Genomic DNA, 23,314 nt, shown 5'->3' with positions numbered 1-23,314 from the left:
TCCCCAATTAAATCATCCCAGCCAGGGCTTTGCCAAGCCTGACCTTAAAAACTTCTAAGGAAGGAGATTCTACCACCTCCCTAGGTAACGCATTCCAGTGTTTCACCACCCTCCTAGTGAAAAAGTTTTTCCTAATATCCAACCTAAACCTCCCCCACTGCAACTTGAGACCATTACTCCTTGTCCTGTCCTCTTCCACCACTGAGAATAGTCTAGAACCATCCTCTTTGGAACCCCCTTTCAGGTAGTTGAAAGCAGCTATCAAATCCCCCCTCATTCTTCTCTTCTGCAGACTAAACAATCCCAGTTCCCTCAGCCTCTCCTCATAACTCATGTGTTCCAGACCCCTAATCATTTTTCAGAGTAAAAGCCGTGTTAGTCTGTATTCGCGAAAAGAAAAGGAGTACTTGTGGCACCCCAGAGACCAACCAATCTATTTGAGCATGAGCTTGAGCTGTAGCTCACGAAAGCTCATGCTCAAATAAATTGGCTAGTCTCCAAGGTGCCACAAGTACTCCTTTTCTTTTCTCTAATCATTTTTGTTGCCCTTCGCTGGACTCTCTCCAATTTTTCCACATCCTTCTTGTAGTGTGGGGCCCAAAACTGGACACAGTACTCCAGATGAGGCCTCACCAATGTCGAATAGAGGGGGACGATCACGTCCCTCGATCTGCTCGCTATGCCCCTACTTATACATCCCAAAATGCCATTGGCCTTCTTGGCAACAAGGGCACACTGCTGGCTCATATCCAGCTTCTCGTCCACTGTCACCCCTAGGTCCTTTTCCGCAGAACTGCTGTCGAGCCATTCGGTCCCTAGTCTGTAGCTGTGCATTGGATTCTTCTGTCCTAAGTGCAGGACCCTGCACTTATCCTTATTGAACCTCATCAGATTTCTTTTGGCCCAATCCTCCAATTTGTCTAGGTCCTTCTGTATCCTATCCCTGCCCTCCAGCGTATCTATCACTCCTCCCAGTTTAGTATCATCCGCAAATTTGCTGAGAGTGCAATCCACACCATCCTCCAGATCATTTATGAAGATATTGAACAAAACCGGAGACTCAGGAACTGCTGAGGGATGGCACCTGCCTGAGCCCTGGGAAGGCAGAGACGGTGCCAGCCCTAGACTGTGTGGGGAGGGAGGCTAGGGTGACCCCATATTTGGGGCTTTGTTTTCTTCCAGGTCACTGTAAAAATGTTAAATAGCACAGGACCCAAGAACCGATCTCTGTGGGACCCGAGTGGAAACACACCTGCTTGATAACGACTACCCATTTATAATCACATTTTGAGGCCTATTAGTTAGCCAGTTTTTAATCCATTTAATCAGTTCCATGTTAAATGGAGTAAATATTTAGTTCTAGTTTTTTAATCAAAACGTCATGTGGTACAAAGTCAAACACCTTACAGAAGTCTAAGGTCAACACTATTATATTTATCTACCAAATCTGTAACCTCATCAAAAAAAGATATCAAGTTAGTTTAACAGGATTTATTTTCCATAAACCCACACTGATCTGCATTAACTACATAACCCTACTTTAATTCTTTATTAATCGAGTCCCTTCTCAGACACTGCATTATCTGGCCCAGCTGGGATCAATGTTAGACTGACAGGCCTATAAATATCCAGGTCACCCCGTTTACCCTTTCTAAATATTGGCATTACATTAGCTATCTTCCAGTCTTCTGGGACTTCCCCAGTGCTCTAAGACTTATTGAAAAATCAACATTAACTGTCCAAAAAAGAAAAGGAGGACTTGTGGCACCTTAGAGACTAACCAATTTATTTGAGCATAAGCTTTCGTGAGCTACAGCTCACTTCATCGGATGCATACTGTGGAAAATACAGACCATGAAAAAATGGGTGTTTACCACTACAAAAGGTTTTCTCTCTCCCCACCCCACTCTCCAGCAGGAAAACCTTTTGTAGTGGTAAACACCCATTTTTTCATGGTTTGTATGTATAAGAACATCTTCTGTATTTTCCACAGTATGCATCCGATGAAGTGAGCTGTAGCTCATGAAAGCTTATGCTCAAATAAATTGGTTAGTCTCTAAGGTGCCACAAGTCCTCCTTTTCTTTTTGCGAATACAGACTAACACGGCTGTCACTCTGAAACCTGTCATTAACAGTCCAGCAAGCTTTTTTAAAACTCTGGACCTACTGATTTAAAAATTTCTGACTTTAATAGCTTTGGTTTAACACCTTCCAGAGATACCAGTGGAATGAACAAGTGTTAGCATCACCATATAAGATTATACCCCAGTTTTAACCCCAACCGGAGCAGAAATATTTATTGAACACTTATGCCTTTTTTAGATTATTATTGATAACTATACCATTTCCATCTAGTTACAAACCAATACCACTGTCAGGATTCTTTTTGTTCTTAATATATTTAAAAACCTCCATTTTATTGTCCTTAACTCTGTGAGCCACAGATTTCTCCTTGTGTCCCTTGGTTTCCCTTAATAATTTTATACAATTCCTAACTTCTGAATTATATTCATTACTATCAACTTCCCCTTTCTTCCATTTGTTTTACACACACACTTTTTACAGCTGCCCTCAATTCACCTCTAAACCAGTTCAGAGTTTTAACTAATATGGCCTTCTTCCTCTATTGTGGGTTTTGGCCCATCTACTAAAGGTGTTCTTAAATGATTCCCAACTATCATTCACATTTTTCTCACAAAAATCTTCCTCCCAGCTGATCTGGCTCATAACTGTTTTCAGCTTTGTGAAAGTGGCCCTATTATAGCACCACATGTATATACTACTGGTCTGGACTTTACTCTGTTTGTATATTATTAATATGATCAAATCATGATCACGTGTACCTAAGCCACAACTAATTTTTCATTCTGTGACCGGTTTCTCTTTATCCGTTAGGATAAGGGTTAATAAAGAATTCCTGTGTTGGCTGCAACATTTTTCCATTTCTACCAGCACAGATACATTAATTTTGATGAAAATGAGCAAGTGCTTCCAGGTCCAGCCAAATTTGTATTTTTTTTTTCAGTTTCATCAGCAGTATTGACCTATAGTAAACAAGTACTGAAAAATCTTAGGTTTAACACAGGTTTGTTTGGTTAATTTTTTAAAAATTGTATTTATTTATTTTTAAGAAAAAATTGAATTAAAGCACTCCAATACCTCCTGCAATGGGGACAGGTGTAAGTGTTTAGAAAATGACAGAAAAAAAATCTTATACTATTAAGATGAAAAGAGAAGAATTTACCTCACTTTGCAGTTGCTTTTCCAGAAGTTGTTTATGGGTTTCAAACTCATCCTGTTCCAGCTTTTTAGCATGTTCAACTCTCCTCAATTCTGCCTGACAGGCTATATGTTCAGCTGATGGCTGAGTTAACTCTTTCACATAAAAGAACAATATCAGGAGATATTTTATAAGATACTTAAAAATGAACATTCACTATTTATAACCAACTCCTGGAAACTTAAAACTGAAATATTTTTCCTGACTACAATAGGTCTTAAATAGTAAAACTTAATTTATATACACTTTTTGGGGTATCTGTTTTTTCTAGAGACTGAACTTTGTGTGCCTCCCTCTGAGCAGTTATGAGCTAGGCAGGAAGTTTTCTACTCTGCAAGTTATTTACCTGAATCAACTTGTTCCTGTCTTATCTGAACCTGAATGTACTGCTCATCTGTGGTCTTCAGACACAACAACATGTTTTAGAAATGCAGATGCGCATTACAAGACAATAGATTATTATTCTACAGAGATCAGGTCTATCAAAATAGTCATTTGCAGAAGCCTTTGTCCTCTACTAACAACAATAAATAATGCTGTGGTTGAAAAAAAATGGTGTTTTGGGAGATGAAAGGAAAGAGAGGGTATTATCAACAATTAGTATTTTTGTATTTTAGTATCACCTGAATGCAGAGTTCCATTGTGCAAACAATGAGAGACTTCCATAAAAGTGCTTACAATGTAAATTTGACAAGACAATGATCATTATCCCCATTTTACAGATGGGGAAAGGAGACAAAGAGATTACATGACTTGACTGAGATCACGCAGGAAGTCAGTGGCAGACCTGGGAATTAAACCCAGGTTTACTAATTCCTAGTCCAGTGCTGTAACCACAAGACCAGCTTTTGGAAAGTGAAACATAAAAAAATCTACTATAATTAAGGACTTGAGGTCCTCTGAGGAGAAATGGATGAAGAAAATAGAATTGACATGCTTTTACCACTGTCCCATGAAGTGTCCAGGGACACTAATAAAAAAATCATCACCCAATACTTGTGATACTAGGAACTCTGGAAAAAACAAAGATAAATGAAAAGACAAAACAGGGATAAGCAGGAGCAAAACCAAGTATTATAACAGTTTTTTAAAGCAGAGTGTTAATTTCATTTTACATATATTCTTAAATTTAGTAGTCTCTTAACAGTCATGAAATAAAGTGGAATAAAATAAAATAAAGGTTTAATGGAAACCTTCTGCAAAATGAGGAAAGGAAAGTTATAAAATATGTTAAACACTAACTGTCTCGGAAATGCAGGTTTTCATTGCGAGTCTCCTCCAGTTGTTGTCTAAGTAGTTTATTTTGCACCTGAAGCTCCAGTTTCTCTTCCTTTAACAAGGGATAGTCCGCAATCTCTTTCAATTTTTCTGTCAACAACTGATTCTGTTTGTTTACCAATAGCACCTGCGACTTTACGGAATCCAGCTCCAGCTAAAAAACATGTCACACAGACTTCTTAAGGTGTTTCTCAAGAATATACTTTGTACCATATATTATTCCTGAAAAGGTAACACAAAACAGTTCAAATGTACTAATCAAACAATGTAGTCTCCAAATTCAGGCTCACAATTACCTCGAGCTCTTTTGCATGTGATACAACTTGTTTGAGTTCTTCCTTCTTTGAATTAACAGCAATGGTCTCTTCACGCAACAGCATAGCCTTCTCTGTAAGGATCATAAACAGTTTCTGTAGGTTAATGTGTATCTCACACCAAAAACTACATAAAAAGAATATTAAGGTTGCAAAGTCAAACACTCAAAAGTGAAGAAAAGCCAGAATTAAGGTTGCCAGAGCAACCTTAATTTGACAAGGTTTGTGCATATGCATGATACAGTCTTTAATTACATGATTATATATTATTTTTTCCAAAGCACTAGCTTAGAAGTCTAAAGATAATGCTCTCTTTCTCCAACTTCAATTAAATACACTATATTTGTTTACAAATACTGCTTTGTTGCCTCTTATTACAAACTACAAGATAAACAATGGCTGTTGAGTATCTCTGAAAGAGATTAGTTACCTTTATTCTTTTTCTCATCTTCAGTAACCCTAGTGGTTCTGGTTATATATTCTTCCTTCAACTCGAGTTGATATCTGGGGGGGGGGGAAAAGTTACTAAACACCACAGCAAAAGAATTCTGAATGTCCCCAGACTCAGCTTTAACTACCTATCAAACTGTCTATATGCTAATTACAGTGGAACTTCTTCAAGGTCCTGACCTGCGAATGCTGAGTGCCTTCAAGTCCCACTGAAATCAATGGAAGCTGTGGGTGCTCAACACTTCATAGGATCAGGTCCTAATTAAACTGTAAGTATTTTGAAGCAGTTATCCTATCTTCCTGCATCTTTGTACAATGTCCAGGTCACTGAGGTCCTAATCGTGACTGCAGTACTAGAGTATACAAATAAATAAATCCTCACTTTTCTGGTCACTCACTTTATGATTTCCAGACAAAAAAGAGCAGTTTATCCCCAGTGCTCAGCAAAGATTAATGGTACTGAACACAGTCAATATTCACATTAAGTCTTCATTATTTTTCAAATATTTTAAAACATATATATTATAATTGAAACTATACAATTGTCAAAAATGTGATTTTATAATCCAAATTGAATTATTGACAAGTCTCCCAACTTTTTATATCCAAAGTCAACCATTTTCTGTAACAGAAATTCATTAATCTGAGTTCCATTAACTGTATGTGTCTATTTTTTCTTTTGTTTGGATTTATAATGATTCTTTCCCTCTAAGTTTTGTAATACATAATAATAGCTTTTATACTTTAATTTTTGTATGCCACATTTTAATTGTCAGACAGGATCCTAGAGCTATTGATAGATAGCTAAATACATTTTATAATAAGCAGATACAGACTAAGATCCTCAGGACAGAGATTGTGTTTTCCTGTGTGTTTGTACAGTGCTTAAAATATTTTGGACACTACTGTAACATAAATAACACTCTCCATTAAAATAGTCCCTGATAAGATCTGAAAGAGCTCTACAAACATTAACAAATGAAGCCACTAAACCCTATTTGTGAGGTAGGTGCTCCGTTTAGCATTTAGTTACTTTAGTATTAAATAGTAATTTACTAGATAAGTAAAACAAGGCACAGGGAGATGACATGTTTGCCTAAGGTTGGTCACTTAGTGGCATCCATCTAACTGCCCTCTGTTCCTAAGCCACTCTGTTTCAGGTGACACTTCATTCTCACTGAAATCAATTGCCTTATACCTCTCCTCTACAATTTGAATAAATCCATGTTAAAAGAGGCAGTGCTTGCACTATTCATTATTAGGTAATAGGTCCTGGCTGAGCTTGTGGATAACCAGGTGTTTAGCTGGTGAGTGGATTTCCTCCCCCTGCCTAAAGGGCTAATTCATTTCATTCTGTGGGAATGAGCATATCATGTCCTGGGAGCACTTTCTTGCAACAGAACAATCAGCAGGCCTCAGATGATCACTGCTTATATCACAGAGAGAGAGAGTACAAAAGAATCTCAAGTTAGGTGCCATCATTTTCTACTGTCAAACAGCTGATGCCATACACATCTCACTCAGATGCCTGTCCTGGCTGCTGGCCACCAAACATGAAAACTGCAAGGAAAATACACAGACAAATGACATAGGGCCTCTTCCTCCATTGTCCATGTAAATCAAACTGTGACCATCGCCCAGCAAAGAAGGGAGGAACAGAGAACATTGCTTATCCTACCCAGTCTGTGCAGCGCATCAAACCCTGCAGCTTTTATCCAGGAGAACACTCAATCACTTCCAATTCTTCAGCCCCAATGACTACAGACAGAAATGAAGTTTTGGGAGGCGGTGGTCAAGATTAATATTTTTTTAGAAGTGAAGGTCGAGATGTTATTTTGGAGGTACAAGTGGATTTATTTTTGGGTACTGCTGAATTTGGAGGAGGAGAAAATTTTGTGAAGAGATATCGATTTTGCGGTGAGGAAAAATGGATGATTTTGGAGCTAGGCAAGATGAATTTGTGGGGGACAAAGATGGGTCTTGCTGGGAAGAGGAGGACTTTTTTGAAGGGAAAAAGAAGCTAGTTTACAAAGAACTTTTTAAGAACAGGGTTTTCTTTGATTGTTTTCAGGGAGTTGGGAGCCAGCAGAAAGGTATGGCCTATGACATGTACCAGTCTGCACCAAACAGCTGGTATTTCAAAAAATAATTCTCAGGGTAAGAAAATCCCTTTACATTTCCTTTTTAAAAAGCGTCTCATCCCGCCCCTTCAGCAAGTAACCCTTGAAAATCCCTTAATACTGGCTTCATACACCTTGCCTCCTTTCAGTTCTTCAAATTACTCAATATTTCAGCACTGGTCAAAAGAGATCACCAATGATACTCTGCATCTGCCTATCCAGCAGCCCTACAGATTCAGGTCACTTTTTCTTCACAGATAGGGAGACTGAAAGTGTGAACTGTTAAAACTCTATAGCCCTATGGACAGAAGAACATCATTACATATAGTGAGTTTTTTCTACCTGTTAGAAGGCATAATTGTTTTAACTCTTTTGGTTATGAAATGTATTCACCACATCTTATAAGATAAGTAAGTCACAAACTGATTAAAATAAAAATGCTAAGTGTTATATATTCAAGTCTTGCTTTTTTACAGTTCTCATTGGTAATTCCCATGGCATTTTTAGCATTCTATTCTCATGTGAAATATATATTCTCTATTAGAGACAAAAGAACAAATTACTTCAGGAGTTCATTCCTAAGCTTTTGGTCGTAAGTCTCCTCAATGTTCTTCACAGCTATCTCCCGACGTCGAAGTGCATCATCAACAGCTTTATTTTTTTCTTCTTGAAGTTTCTGAGCCCTGACATAATGAGAAATATACTGACACTGAGCAATTATATTTATGACATGCCAGAGTTTTCAAAAAGTTTTTTTTAATCACACAACATTTATGAAAGTCAAAAGTGTGATGGGTTAGCTTGGGGCAATTTAAAATTCTGATCAGATCTATCATTATCATTCGCTAAGAAAAATGAAAAGTGACACATACTAAGCTGTACTGTTAAAGAGACAGACTGATCAACTGTGTAAACAACCAGATTTGCAACTGCTGAAAACTGAAAGTATTACAGTACGGATGTTGTTTAGTTCTTCCATTTTAGAAAGGGTGCTCAGCTTGCCACTCTGTCAGCACCCTCTGCTGGCTAGACAAGAAAGTAACTTATGTTAGTGGGGAAATAGCTTTCTTCTTTCTTGCCTACAAAAAACACAAGATGCTAACAGATTAGAAAATGTTGGAAAGCAGGCAAGAATTAGTTTTAGGGTTTTTTAATTACAGAAGAAACACACATCTTTTATTAAATGTGCACTCACAATACGTATCATGGCAAAACCAACATTACAAATGTAAATTTGTCACTACAGTTGCCTTGCTCGTGCTGGGATTACATACTGCTTTTTAAGTTAATGACTTCAGAGAGACTGAGGAACTGGACTTCTGCTTTGAAGTAGTGCCACGCTCTTTTGCTGAGAACAAAATAGGCCTCTTAGCACAGGATGCCCCTACTGCTAGATGCAGCTGCATATTACTCAAAATGTAGCATATCATATTTAGAGATAAATAAAACAAATTTCAATTTCATAAAAATTGCAACGTCTTGAGACATGCTTTCTACAAACAAAGCAACACCAGAGGTAAATGCATGACCTAAAGTGACTCACAGTTCAAAACCTTCAATTCTTTGCTTTAGTTCTGCCTCTCTGGTTCTTATCATTTCAATATCTTTCAGCAGACTTTGTCTTTGTGTATAAACCTCCTTTGCTTCAATCTACAACAGAAAATATTACTTCTATTCATTTTATTTTTACACAAAAAACTGAGATTTAAATTAAAATAATTTCCAGTAAATTCAGAGAGAGTGGCAACAGCAGCAAGACATAACAAGACGTCAATAGTATAAAAATTAGAAACATAAATGTTACAGACCTCGTTCCAGGAACTGGTTTGATCCTGACAAATATTATTTGCATAGCTTGCTAGTAACAACTGATTTGCACTAACCGGGGGCTAAGTCACTTCCTTTACGGATGCCCCCCGACTTACGCAATCGTTCCATTCCGGAAAGCCTTCCGTAAGTCAAATTGTGCATAAGTCGGAAATGTATACTCGTACGTTATGCAAAATTTTCCGCAACTCAAAAATCCTATCTCTGGCTTATGGAACTTTTTTAGTAAGTGCGAATTTGTGGCGTAGATGTGACATCTGGTATTGCCATTATGGTCGAAATTCGGGTCTTGCATAACCCAGGGAGCATCTGGTATTCTACTTTATTTAGGGTTAACACACTTGAAAGTTATTACTTGCTATCAAGTAATGTATCTTTTAGAACGCTGCACAGATTCAAAAGTCATAAAACAAAAAGAAAGATTTATTTATAACACAGAATTACCACACACAAATACAAACTTTAGAACATACCAAAACTGCAAGAGAAAAAGCAGTAAAAGTAGGTAAAAGCAGTTTTGTCCCTATCTTAACTAGATTAACAAAAAAGAATTAAAGAGACAAGGTGCTTGAGGTAATATCTTTTATTAGACCAACTTCTGTTCTTGAGCAAGAGAAGCTTTCAAGCTTACACAAAGCATTTGTACAATAGAAGATATTACCTCACCCACCTTGTCTCGCTCATATGTTGGGACCAACACCGCTACAACACTGCATACAAAATATATATATATAAGAAACTTTAAAAAACCTGATAAATGTACAGTTAACAGAGAAAATGCACTCTGTATTCTTGCTTTAAAACTAAACTTTCTTCAAAATACTGGTTCCATTAGCAGCTGCCTCCAATTCTACATTCTAGACTATCCAAACCAAACAATACCTTCTAAAAGAATCTTCCCTATGACCATAATGGCAATACCAGAGGTCACATCTACAGCCCAGTTCTTACTAATAAAAAAAACTCTCTGTAATTCTTAGCTTTAAAAAGAAACAAAACATGTGCCTCTGCAGAAAGGCTAAGAGCATGAAGACTGAATGACCTCTTTATCCCAAAGGTGGTCCTATCAAATTTGCAATTCAGGTGCATTGTACAAGTGTGGAAAAGCTGGAACAGCCACTGTCTCCTGTTCCTGTGTTTTGGATAACTAGAGAAATTTGATCTCCGGTGCTTTTCCTGAGATTACATTCTTCTACTAAAAAGATCTACGTGATCTTTTATCTGCAATACAAAACCACTTAGCACAGCAGAGCTGCTGGTCTCTTTGCTCGGACAACCCAGCAAGTAAATGAAGTGTGTACTTGGTCTCAAAGATCAAAAACTGACAATAGCACCCAGCATCCACAATGGTTCACTTGACAAATCTTCTGATCCAGACCTTTTTTAATAACTGAATTAATTTCATGTTCATGAAAGTCGGAGTAATAGCATAAGGTAGGCAGATTTCATAAAAGTTTCTAAGGACATGACTATGAAGGAAATCAAGTTGTCACAGGGTGAGAGGCAAAGTTTTGTCATGGACCAGAAAAACAAAATACAGAAAAGAGGAATAAAATAGCTAATTTTCAGCATCGCAGGAGGTCAAAAGCAAAGTGCTCAAAAATCCATATTAGGATTGGTAAAAAGAAAAGGAGTACTTGTGGCACCTTAGAGACTAACCAATTTATTTGAGCATAAGCTTTCGTGAGCTACAGCTCACTTCATCGGATGCATACTGTGGAAAGTAAAGTATATCTAAAATATAAGCTATTACCAGCAGGAGAGTGGCATGGGGGGAGAGAAAACCTTTTGTAGTGGTAAACACCCATTTTTTCATGCTTTGTGTGTGTAAAAAGATCTTCTATACTTTCCACAGCATGCATCCAATGAAGTGAGCTGTAGCTCACGAAAGCTTATGCTCAAATAAATTGGTTAGTCTCTAAGGTGCCACAAGTCCTCCTTTTCTTTTTGCGAATACAGACAAACACGGCTGTTACTCTGAAACCTGTCATTAGGACTGGTGTTACTCAATATAAAAATTAAAGTTCTGGAAAGAGAGGGAAACAGTAAGGTGGCAAAAATCTGTAGATGACACAAAATTATTTTGTTTAGTAAAGAATAGAGCAGATCCAAGACAGCAACATGGTGGCAGGCAAAATTCCTTGTAATCAAGAGAAAAGTAATAAACATTGGGAAGAACAATCTGGACCACACATACACATTTTTGGATACTAAATTAACAGTGGATTAAATTACCATGCTGTAAAAAGATCTCGAAGTCATGGACTCACACATCTGATCAATGCATGACAGTGGTCAAAAATGCAAACAGCACCTTGGGTTATATTAAAAAGGATAGCAAATACCGAATAGATAATAATGTAATTATATACATGGATGGTATGTCCACACCATGAATATTGTGTTCCATTTTATTTATATTTTTTTTATTTCAACTTCTAAAAAGAAAACTACAATAAGAAAATCATAACAACCATAATAAACAGAAAAGAAAAACCTACAAAGCAGCCATCTAGGACTGCCATTAAAAATATCCTCAATACTCTGAAAGGAGAATAGGGATTCATACATATAACGATATCTATATTACATTTACTCTTCTTCTGCAGCACCGCGGCTACTCCAATCTATTTACATATTTATACCATACTCATCACCATGATCACTGAGAACCTGAAATCACTAAACATACCAATCTGCGTGGTGCTTTCCTGATGTGGGATTAAAAGAGAACTATTGAACTCTTTTTCACTTAGGACCCAGTGGGATCTGAATGTAGTTCCTTCAAAGATCAAAGCGCAATTTCATTAACTAACTGAACCACTTAGCACTGGATCCAATTATTATTTTTAAACATTACCTCCTGTTGTTTTTGAAGTCTTTCAATAGCATTCTTTTCACGAGCAATCAGAGCCTCTGACTTGGCTTGGTTTGTCCTTTCAAACTCTCGACGCAAATCAGAAACTTCTTTCTGGCATCGTGCTTTCTCTTCCATTCGAATCTTTGCTATTTCAACCTCTTTGAAATGTTGTAACTGTTACATGTAAGAAAAGAACAAAGTAAATATCCCTCACTTGATCACAAAAAAGATAAACAAAATCCTCTCTTTTAGGTTAAATTTGACGTTCAGACATATGCACTTACTTGCAAATAGCTTGTTTACACTGTTGATCATTGTAGCATACTGAATTCCCTTTGAGAAACTATACAGAAATGTCTAATTAAATGTGTTAATCTTTTGAGTCAATGTATGTAAACTTCTCTGTGATAAAAGTACCTTTGAAGCATATATGACTGAAAGGTCTTCCATATTTACACCTTCCATCTAGGATCTCAAAGCAGATTACAAATATAGATAATATCACCTTTAGGCGTAAGTAAGCTAGATATAGGGCATTGCACTAAAGGAGTTTCCACTGCTCTCTGTGCTTAAATTGTGTCTTTTTTTTTTTACTCACTCCAGTACATACAGCAGGGGAACAGAGCAAGAGATCAGGTAAGGCAGCTAATTAAATGTCCCACTCTCCAACCTGACGCTCTGTGACTGGCAAATAAAGAATGCCACATTCCCTAATTCTTCTTCTGACTGGGTCTCCATTCTCGCCCCATTCCCAAAGAGTGTACATATATGAGTGGGAGGGAAAGAAAATAAATGGGATTGCAAGGATGCATAAGAGAAAGTCAGAGAGAAAATGGATGAGAGAATGCAAGTGAGGCAGAGAATGAATGGGAGTACTAAATGAAAGAGAATAGGGAAAATGTGAAAACAGTGAGAAGACAGAAGTTAGATAGGAAAAAAGCATAGCCCGGGACCTCTGATTAGGGAATTAGGGCCTATGCACACACAAACTTGTACTGAGTTAGTTAAACCATGTGCAACCCCAAGTGTGGAGACACTTAAAATTGTTTATAGATGGCTTATATGGATTTAATTTACACCTTAAGACACTAAGGAATCAATTTAAACTAAATTGCTATAAGCCATTTCTAAACTGATTTATGATTGTCCACAAAAAGGGTTGCACCAATTTAACTAAACCAGTGCAAAGGTTTCTACACAAAAACTTGCCGAAGCCTTTAGTGACAGTAAGATCATGTTTATATTGGGGAATTATACACAAAAAATCCCCACTAGTGCTACCACTAATTCAGCTGATGTAAACAAGGCACCAGGAAGTTCGGATATATTTACCCCCCTAAAGAAAGATGATACAAGAGGTTTGCTTATATTGTATCCCCATGTCTAAGAGCAGCTCTCAAGGATCTGTTGTAGACGTGTTGTCCAAAGGGATTTTTTGTTAAACTTGAGGTAATTATATTCAGTTGTTTTGGGTTATAACATAAAAAACAAAATGCTCTATTATTTATTGTGACTGCCTTTTTATTTCTCCATGACATTAAGATATGGCTGAACTTTGAAAGTTGATACTTTGCATACGGTATTTCGGGAAAGAAGTGACTTTATAAAGGAAAGGGGGAAGCTAAATTCTGACTAAAAGTCTGAGCATGTTCAATGGGCACAAATTTTTAGCACAACCAAATGAAGTCCCAGTCCTTTTGTGATATTTCAGAGAGGATCTTATGTTAACACAACATCAGTGTTGCAACATTAACTTGACCATGCTGCACACGTAATATTTTCCATTTCTGTTTTTCTTGTTAAACGTATACCATAATATCTACAGTATAGTAATTGTTTCCAAATCAATATTGTAGTAAGAAGCTTAACTTTTCCTAATACTTGAATTATTTATTTTATGTGACATTTTTTGCATGTAATTTTCTTGTTTTTAAGAAAAAGATTGCTTTATGTGTTTAATAAAGATTGCATTTCGGTCCCAATTATGCTTTGAAGCTTGAACTTCAGTGAGGTTCATAGCGATGGAGAATGGTGAATTACCTCTTATTGCTGTTATTGTTTAGATGATATAAATTCAGTTTATTTTTAAGACAATCTTAAAATTTGCAAAATATTGCAGAATGCAGACAAAAATTGCAAAAGATCCTAAAATCATGAGATCCACAATATTTTTCACATTTTATGATTTTTCTATTCTCCATGTAAAGGCAATGCTGTTTTGGAGGCTTTTACTATGTAGTTTGGTGAGATATTTTCAAAAACAATGAGGAGTCCGGTGGCACCTTAAAGACTAACAGATTTATTTGGGCATAAGCTTTCGTGGGTAAAAAAATCCACTTCTTCAGATGCATGAAGTTTGAATGAACTGGACTTTGAATGAAAAAACATGTTTAAAAAAGATAAGAAATGCTGACATTAAAGAATCATCACATTTTCCATAACTCATACTTCCCTTTCTAATAGATTAAGGGTAGCACAGAACAACATATACTGACTTATAACACTGAAATATAAAAAGAAGACTTGTTAATAGTAAGATTAAGAGCTTTGATAATTATAAATCTTTCAAAAATGTAGTTATGTATAATGAATGACTGTAGATAAGGTAACACTTAGGCCAAGGCTTTGGTGGCATAAGTGTGGTTTTGCCAATTCTTCTTTTACACAAAATTGCTAATCTGCTTAACATGTTATTGCTAACAGAACAAAGGTAACACATGGTGTTGGAAGTAGTAAGTAAAAGACACACAAACATGTAATAACTAAATTAACCCTTTTCTTGGGAAGACCCAGGGCAGGGTGACACAAAAACAGAAACTGCAAAACCAGCAGGGAAAAATGCAGAAGTTGGGTAACTGAATCTTGCGCATGTGTAACGTACGGGTTACTTAAAATGTAAAAGGTTGATGTGCTGATGTAAAAGCTGACTGGATAAATATTAAGTAATCTATAATGTAGAACTGTATAAAAGACCTACAGGTCCATGTTTACTAACTGGAGAAACACCAGACCAGAAACTGAAAAATAGGACTGAAGAACCAGAAAAAGGGATCAGAGAAACGACAACTATCATGGAAGATGGCCCAGAATGTGGTTACCAATTCTGTTTCTCTGTTATTTGTCCGATACATATGTATGGCCGGATACTATACATGACAACAATTCTGTCTGAAATTGTATAAATAAAGGCAAAAATTGACTCAGCTTAAACCGGGTGGATTTATGACTCAGTTTCCCAACTTTTACCCCCAACAGAGAACATGAGGTTTTTGCATATATAATAGATTGGCATGACTCATTTCTGATTCAAATTATTAGAAGCATTACAAATTTGCAAAATAAAATGAACACATCCCCAATCCCTCATTTCCATGACCACTGATTTCTAGGTTATACCTTTTCAGACATTTCTGTTTGAAGCTGGTCCTCTATTTCTTTTCGATATTCAATGAGTTTCACTTCTAAAGACTCAAATTTCTGATGCAGGGGATAAATGTCTGCAAACTGTTCATCAATCAGCTGAAGTTTCTCAACTATATAAAGAATAATGCAATGTACCATCACATAGAAATATTACATTTAGTAACACTGTTGCTCCTACCTAAGATTTTAGGGCTCCCTGTAGGTTTTAACTACCCATGCCTAGTTTCTACTGAAAAGCTACCAAGGAAGCTGTGAAAAGAAATGGTCACTTAAGACATGAAAACGTGGTTGGAAACAAGCCACCTACGTACTTCACAATATGGCACGTGGTCCAACTAATTGTTTATGTGCAAAAAGTTGGAGGTAATATTTAAATTACCAGGATAACTGATTCGGATTGTAGCCAACCTCTCTCACTGTTCTCCCAAGTGTGCCCGAGGGGAACTGGGCAAGAGGAGATAAAGGAGCCTGAAACCAAATGGCACCTTCCTGCCCCACAACTGCTGCATATTACCCCCTCAGATGGAATCTCATCAGCTACTGAGGCAAACATGAACCTCTGATTTCAAACAACAGGTGCCTGTAAATTATATTGTATAACTAACTTCAACAACAATCCACTCCAATGAACAAATCTACTAGACGGTTTTTAGAAATGGAATTACCAGTATGTCCAATTTTTGTCTTATGCTATGATTTCTGGCACTAGAAACAATTAATAAATTATATTATAATTAGAACTGGGCAAAAACAATTTGCCTGTCCAACAAAAATTTTCAAGATCTCAAAAAATGTTCTTGTTCTGCCTCAGGGCAAAACTTTAGAGATCTTTAGATTTTTTCCATGAAGAAACAAGAGAAAGATATACATACATCAGAATAGAAAATGGCCCAGTGGTTAGGGTACTCACATGGGACGTCAGAGATGTAGGGATTCACATCCCAAGGGAGTGCCCTTACTACTGAGCTATTGACTATTCTGTGGTGGGTCTCTCATTTTCACCAGATGTTCCATCCTGGATCTCAGGAAAGTTTCCTTAAAAAAAATGATACATTCCTGCAAAAAGTTTCATTTTCAATTAACTGATATTTTCCACCTGCTCCCGCTCCCCGTCACAAAAAAAAAAACAACCACACACACACATACACACACAAAATTTATAACTCCCAAACAACTCTAATTATAAATTTCCATAAACTAAAAATTATTTAGGCATATGCTCTTTGAGGCCTATAATATTAAAAATAATACATCTAGGGTGGATGGATGGATCTGAATACATAACGTATTTGAACTGAAGACCCAAATCACAGCAAAACTTTTGTTTTACACTTTCCTGGGCTTATTTTAGAATACCAGAGAGGGATGCAATCTAGTGTCTATTATTACTTCAGGCATGGGCAAGTGCTGAATGGATACAGTATTGAGCTATCTGAGGAAAATAGTTTATGAAAGCTCTATTTACCAAGAGATTCTCTATAAGGAGGTATTGAGCTTGTCTGAGTTTCTGTGTTGCGACTTTCCTTACATAGGTGATGCTCTGTCAGCTCCATTAACATCTGTATAAGAAAACCTTAGAGATACAGTATGTTAGTTACTTTTCTCTTCCACAACAAACTGAAATTTGAAGGCAGAGACAACTCTTTTACAAGACAAAGAAAAAACTAAATGGTGAGAGGATGAAATTATTTCCAAAGAACACAAGAAATCATTCAATAAAATCAGTGTAAAACTTCTAAAAAGAGTATATTAATAGCAAGCATGCTCGAGTCTCCCACAATCAGCATACCTTGACCATTTCCGTTACCTTTACCACCAAACTCATTGAGGGAACAAATTACCATCACCACCAATACCTGAAATCAACAAGAACTGCAGGTGTTTGGTGCTTCTGAAAATCAAGCCACTTTTGTTTAGGTGCCTAAATACAGAGTTAGAAGCCTAACTTTTGGGACCAGGTGTGAAAATTGTGCCCTATATGAGCCAGAGGCAAATTAAATGAAAGTTTATCTTGGTGCAGGCCTAAGCTGCCCAGCAGGCAATCAAGGGCCATGCAAATCGGGAGAGGTGCCCCTTCCCCCGGTCCGGTCCAGCCCTGCCGGAGCTATTGCGGCCAGGGAGAGGCAACCCTCCCCCAGCCCAGCCCAGCCGAGCCCAGCCCAGTCCAGCCTGAGCTGCCACGGCTGCGGAAAGGCACCTCTTACCTGGCCCTAAGCTGCTGTGGCGAGAGAGGGCTGGGGGGAGTCCTCTCTCCCAGCCACAGACACGGGGCAGCCTGCACCCCAAAGCCCTCATTCCCGGCCCCAGCCCAGAGCCTCCATCCTCAGCCGAAGCCCTCATCCCCCTGTACCCCAAGCCTCTGCTCCAGCTCGGAGCCCCCTCTCACACTCCAAACCTGTTGGCCCCACCCCCACCCACATCACCTCTACATTGGTGCACAAAATTCATTAAGCACATGGATGTAAAAAACTATAGGGAACCCTAGTGCTGGCCCGTACACTGTACAGGAATGCAATTGAGTAGAACATAATGCAGAACATCTGAATTCCCCAGCATTAGAATATAAAATATTACGGTCTTTGGAAGTTTTACATTTATCAGGATTTAAAGGTTTTAATTTTTTTTAATTTATAATACAGGAATTTTTAATTTTTTTGGAGTAGAGGTTTAGCATTTCATACATGCCACAAATTGGGAAAACCCCAAAAGAAGCATAAGAGTCACTAACCTAAATAATCACAAATTACTTTTAAGAATCAAACATTTAATCAAATGTATTCAATATCTAAATAGAGTTTCTATTACCCATATGATATTATAAACTAAGCTATCAAGGAAAAGGGGAAATATTAGGGGAAGTGGATGACTCATTATATGCCTAGTATGTAAATATGTAATACCTTTTTTGTTCTCTTTTTGAGCTCCTGAAGTCTGTATGAAGAAAAAGATAAGATTATTATTCTGTGTACTCAATCATAAATTATAATTGAAGGAAGAGTTACAGAATCAAAATTATTACCAATGATTTGTAAAGACTGGATTTTGGATGGATCCTAATTAGCTGCAGAAGATCTTGCATAGTAAACACCTTTTTAAAAAAGAAGGCAAAAAAATCAAAATTTTAAGAACATTACAAGCAATTAACCTGTTTTTCTCTGTTGCGGTAAAGAGATCCACCTTGGATTTGCTACACTTGAGACAGATTTGATCCACCACTTTATCACACAAAGACCAATTGTAGGACAGAGCTAATCCTGCCTTGCTTCTATATGTGAGCTAAGTGGCAGTCAGGGATATCTCTTGGGAGAATGCCCAATTTCACAGCTCAAGAGCATTCCAATGAAGGAAGAAAGACTGTCTCATCAGGCTTGTCGATGTAAAAGACTATATCCCAATTATCCGTTCGAATCAAGGCTACCTTTTAGAATATAAAGTTGCAGAACACTCACCATCTCTAGAACACTTATAGTGTCAATGAAGACACTACAGACCAAGTATCCTGAGTGTGGAACCCCTTTATCTGGGCACTCAACAGCTATAATTTGTACTAGAAGTTTCAAACTAATACGGAACTCACAAGCCTTGAAACTACTCGGTGAACCCTTGGCTCCTCCTTTACACAGAGGATTTTAAAAATTATATTGGAAGGATCAGTTAACGATTGCAAAGTCCTACATGAATATCATCTCTCACATTCCTTGCATAATAAATTACAGAGCTCACCTTCTCCTTTTCCAATCCACTTTCTGGATAGAAAACAGAAAGTGAATATTCATAGCCACAACTACGCAGGTGATCTGCCACCAGGCTGTTGGAAGCTCCAATTAACAATGAACTGCCTTCACTGGACACTGGTTGTGGCTGAAGTTCTCCACTTAAAATTGGATGCATCAGTTCATGGATTAGCTGGTTTCGGAGCTGCGTCTGGTAAAAACAGAAATTCAACAACAGAAAGAGAAAACACTGGAATTTTTTGCTTTCCTGAAGCCATACAGATTCAGTATATGTAAAGAAACAAAAAGAATGGTGTCTAGATCCTGCTACTGTCTCGGGGCACATCTACACTACAAGCATTATAGCGGCACAACTGCTGTACTACAGCTATGCTGCTGTAGTGTAGGCAATCACTACAGCAACAGATGTGGTTTTTTCATCACTATAGTAAATCCATCCCCTCAAGGGGCAGCAGCTAGGTTGATGAAAGAATTCTTCCATCTATCTAGTTACATCTACAGTGGGGGTTAGGTTGACCTAATTAAAGAGCACAGGGCATGAAATTTTTCATAGCCCTGAGAAATGTAGCGAGGTCAACCTAAGTTTTAGGTGTAAACTAGGCCTGACTGCAGCATATTCAGTTACAGCTTATTTAAAAAATTCACTAGTCCACTAAATGACAGGCCAAGAAGTTGCTGAGGAGAAGAGGGAAAAGGGTACAGAGTGGTCTAGCCACCACTAATCCTTTTGCAGATAGGGGCGGAGGAGGGGGGAGGAAACTAGGGTGCCGTGCAACTAGACCATCTAGTTCTTTCTCACAGAGACAGGTAAATGTAGTAAAGATTATATTAATGCAGAAATGTTTGAGACTAGGAAAGATAGATGGCACAAGGTACAAAAGAGAAGTAGATGACTGAGAGAAAGAAATTGTGGAGAGAAGGAAAAAGAAACAGAAAATACAGGGAAAGTGAAAACTCAAGGGAAGGAAAGAGACAAGGAAACAACAGACACAAAACAACGTAGGGAAAAATACACTGGGACTGAAAAGATCTGGGTTCTGCTCCCTGCTTCCTCTGTGACCACTGGTCAAAATACCTAATCTCATCATGCTTCAGTTGCCTCTCCATTACATGGGAATAATATTTCCTTTCTCCTCCATCCCTTATCTGGTTATCTATTTAAAGTCCATGCCCTCTGGGGCAGGTGCTGTTTACTGTGTGTATGTACAGTGCTTAGTGCAATGGAACCCTGATGTCATCTGGGGCCACTAGGCACTACAATTATTACTGTGACTTATTACAGGGGAGAAAAAGTAGCTGGAGTGTTTGAAGCCCTTGCTACATCGGAAGCATTGCCACCAGCAGTCAGGCTTTGCTAGGAACAGGTCCAATTTAGACGCCATTTTGGCTCTCCTTTTGTTGTTGGAGACACATCGCAAATTCAAGAAGCCTCTGTACATGGCATATGTCGATCTTAAGGCTGCATTTGATTCAGTTGACCGAGTCCAACTATGGAAGGCCTTAAAGGACACAGATGTCCCAAACACTCTACAGGACTTGATTAGCGAGCTGCATAATGGAACCACGGCCCGTGTACATCTCGGGAATCTGACGTCTGCACCTTTTAAATCAGTATCTGGTGTCAGCTAGGTCTGTGTCTTGGCCCCTGAACTCTTCTGTCAGGCAATGGATTTCGTAATGCAGCATTCTAACAGATCCATAGGCATTAAGATTGGTAATCTCTCGTGCTCAGACCTTGACTATGCGGATGATGTTCTAGTACAGAGCCCCGACAGGTTTTGCGAGGCACTCCAGCAAATGGAGGAGTCGTCGACTAAGGGTGGCCTCCATGTTTCGTGGTCAAAGACAAAGCTGCAAAATCTAGGATCAAGTCCATCAGTGACTCCAATCTCTTTCAATAATGAAACTGTTGAAGCAGTTTCCAGCTTTTGCTATTTGGGTTCTATACTCACCAGTTCCTCCAACTCTCACACAGAGGTTCTCCACTGGATTGGCATCGCAGCATTTGCCGTGGGTCGTTTACAACAAATATGGAATCAACATAATCTTGGCATGATGATCAAGTTCAGGATCTATCCTCTCTGTACTGCTGTATGGTTGCGAAACATGGACACTATGCCACCCGAACTGGGCAAAGCTGGAGGCTTTCCACCCAAAATTCCAACGTCATATATTGGATATAAAGTGGAATGACTTCATTTGTAATGCAGATGTTTACAGTCACTCCCCGCAGGGCCAGACTACTGGGGCCACTGTCCACCGACAGCATCTTATGCTTTTTGGACGTGTTGCGAGAATGCCACAAGACGTTCTGGCAAATGCTGTTCTCCTGGTGACTTGTAACAGCCGGGATAAACTTCCACCAACTGAGGGGTGGAGGCGGCCCAGACGAAGACACCATATTATATGGGTGCATCACGTCTGTTCCAATGTTGGACTCTCGGCCCTTCAAGCCCCTTGTGGCTGCACAAGAACGGATCAAATGGCAATTATGGCGAACCATTCGGCTATGCGTTCAAGAAGCAGAAGAGAAAAAGTAGCATGAAATCAGGAAGAAAGATTATAAAAGGGAGAAATAAGTTAAATTTTAAAAATTAAATATTTTATAATTAAATACTCTATATTATAAAGAGTAGACAACTATTTTGTCCTTAAAAGAGCAGCAGGGAGATGGCATAAGAACATAAGAATGGCCATATTGGGTCAGAGCAAAGGTCCATCTAGCCCAGTATCCTGTCTTCTGAAAGTGGCCAATGCCAGGTGCCCAGAGGGAATGAACAGAACAGGTAATCATCAAGTGAGCCATCCGCTTCTGGCGAACAGAATCTAGGGACACCATCACTGTCCATCCTGGCTAATACCATGGCAGCACAAGTATTTTCATTTTGGCTAGTGGGCTTAATTAAAAGGTAAATAAGTGACAGGTAAATGACCAGACCAGACTAGACCAGAAATAAACTATTTACACTCCTAAAAAAGGCTACAATCCGACAAGCCAATCTATGCAGGTGGACATTTATACCTGTGTGAAAACCTGTTGCATCTGGAGGGGCTCCATGCAATGCTCCATACAGATCGGCTTGCAGGATTGGGGCCAAAATATGCATTTTCCATGAGAGAAAAGACCATGTAACAAAAAAGGTTTGTCTACCATGGATTTCACTGAAGCCTATTGTTTTCAGTGCCACATAGCTGCAGAGAAACATATGTAAGGTAAGTGCTACGTAACACTAGCTTAAAACAAAACACACCTTGAGTGTGTCCAAAACACCTCGGTTCTTAAATGTCTGATAAAGTCTTTTTCGGAGTTCATCTTGGGACAACGCTTGAAATTCAGAAGAAGCCATCCTGAGCTAAAATATTACAAAACATCATTACTCATCTTCCCAGCAGCCGCCCCAGAAGCCCACCCCAGCACAGCTCCATTGAACGGGTGGGGCCCAGCAGGCCCTGTCCAACTGCACCATTTACACCTCGCCGGCACCCAGAGGGGGATGCGGCTCCGCACAGAAATACCAGCTGGGCGGCAGTCGCTGCCGCGGCCCGGGGCAATCGCCGCGTGTCTCGGGAGACGGGCTGTTTCGCTAAAGCCCCAGCTCCCGGAGTCAGGGGACCGTTGAGTGCCGGCGCTCCCCGGGCAGGGGGCGGAGCCCGGCCCGGGCTGAGCCTAGGAACTGCTCACGGCTACGTGGGGCCCGCCTCCTACCGGGGGCGATGCCCGGGGGAAGGGGGCTCATGCTGACCCCGCGGAGATGCGGAGCCCGAGAGGCTGCTCCGGGCAGGGCCGCCTCCGGCGATTTCGGGGCCCCGCACCCGATACTTCAGCCAAGGAGCCTCGGCCCCGCCAGTCCCGGCAGGGGGCGCCCTAGCGAGGGCGGGGCTAGCGGCCGGGAGCGCGCGCGACTGCCCAGGCCACGTCGCTGAGCCGCGGCGGCGCCGCCAACGGCACCTGCCGCCAAACTGGGCTAATCGCCGCTTCGCGAATCAGCCCCGCCCGGCCGTTACCAACGGCCCCGCCCCCTCCCCCG

General features: G+C 39.2%; 1 protein-coding gene across 13 annotated transcripts in view; it reads right to left on the bottom strand.

The window, feature by feature from the left end:
- OFD1 (OFD1 centriole and centriolar satellite protein) overlaps positions 1-23,293 on the bottom strand; it is a 66,211-nt gene extending 42,918 nt beyond the window's left edge. For 7 of the 13 annotated variants that reach the window (XM_073355016.1, XM_073355036.1, XM_073355065.1 and 4 more), the window contains exons 1-13: positions 22,538-22,605; positions 19,276-21,793; positions 18,572-18,640; positions 18,453-18,483; positions 17,018-17,125; positions 15,526-15,662; positions 12,130-12,303; positions 8,986-9,092; positions 8,006-8,125; positions 5,303-5,376; positions 4,855-4,946; positions 4,523-4,712; positions 3,245-3,375 (exon numbers count right to left, since the gene is read on the bottom strand). In XM_073355016.1, the coding sequence (XP_073211117.1) occupies positions 3,245-3,375; positions 4,523-4,712; positions 4,855-4,946; positions 5,303-5,376; positions 8,006-8,125; positions 8,986-9,092; positions 12,130-12,303; positions 15,526-15,662; positions 17,018-17,125; positions 18,453-18,483; positions 18,572-18,640; positions 19,276-19,611 (1,569 nt within the window). In that variant the 5' untranslated portion in view covers positions 19,612-21,793; positions 22,538-22,605. Of the gene's footprint in view, positions 1-3,244; positions 3,376-4,522; positions 4,713-4,854; positions 4,947-5,302; positions 5,377-8,005; positions 8,126-8,985; positions 9,093-12,129; positions 12,304-15,525; positions 15,663-16,462; positions 16,609-17,017; positions 17,850-18,452; positions 18,484-18,571; positions 18,641-19,275; positions 21,794-22,308; positions 22,640-22,802; positions 22,960-23,029 lie in introns of those variants that run through there. The other 6 variants (XM_073355046.1, XM_073355102.1, XM_073355074.1 and 3 more) reach the window with 6 other exon arrangements.
- Positions 23,294-23,314: the final 21 nt, after the last annotated feature.

This window comes from Lepidochelys kempii, chromosome 1, assembly GCF_965140265.1.
Source record: "Lepidochelys kempii isolate rLepKem1 chromosome 1, rLepKem1.hap2, whole genome shotgun sequence".
Lineage (NCBI taxonomy): Eukaryota > Metazoa > Chordata > Testudines > Cheloniidae > Lepidochelys > Lepidochelys kempii.
The sequence above is the reverse complement of the archived record's forward strand: the minus strand, read 5'-3'. Positions and strand labels throughout refer to the sequence as shown.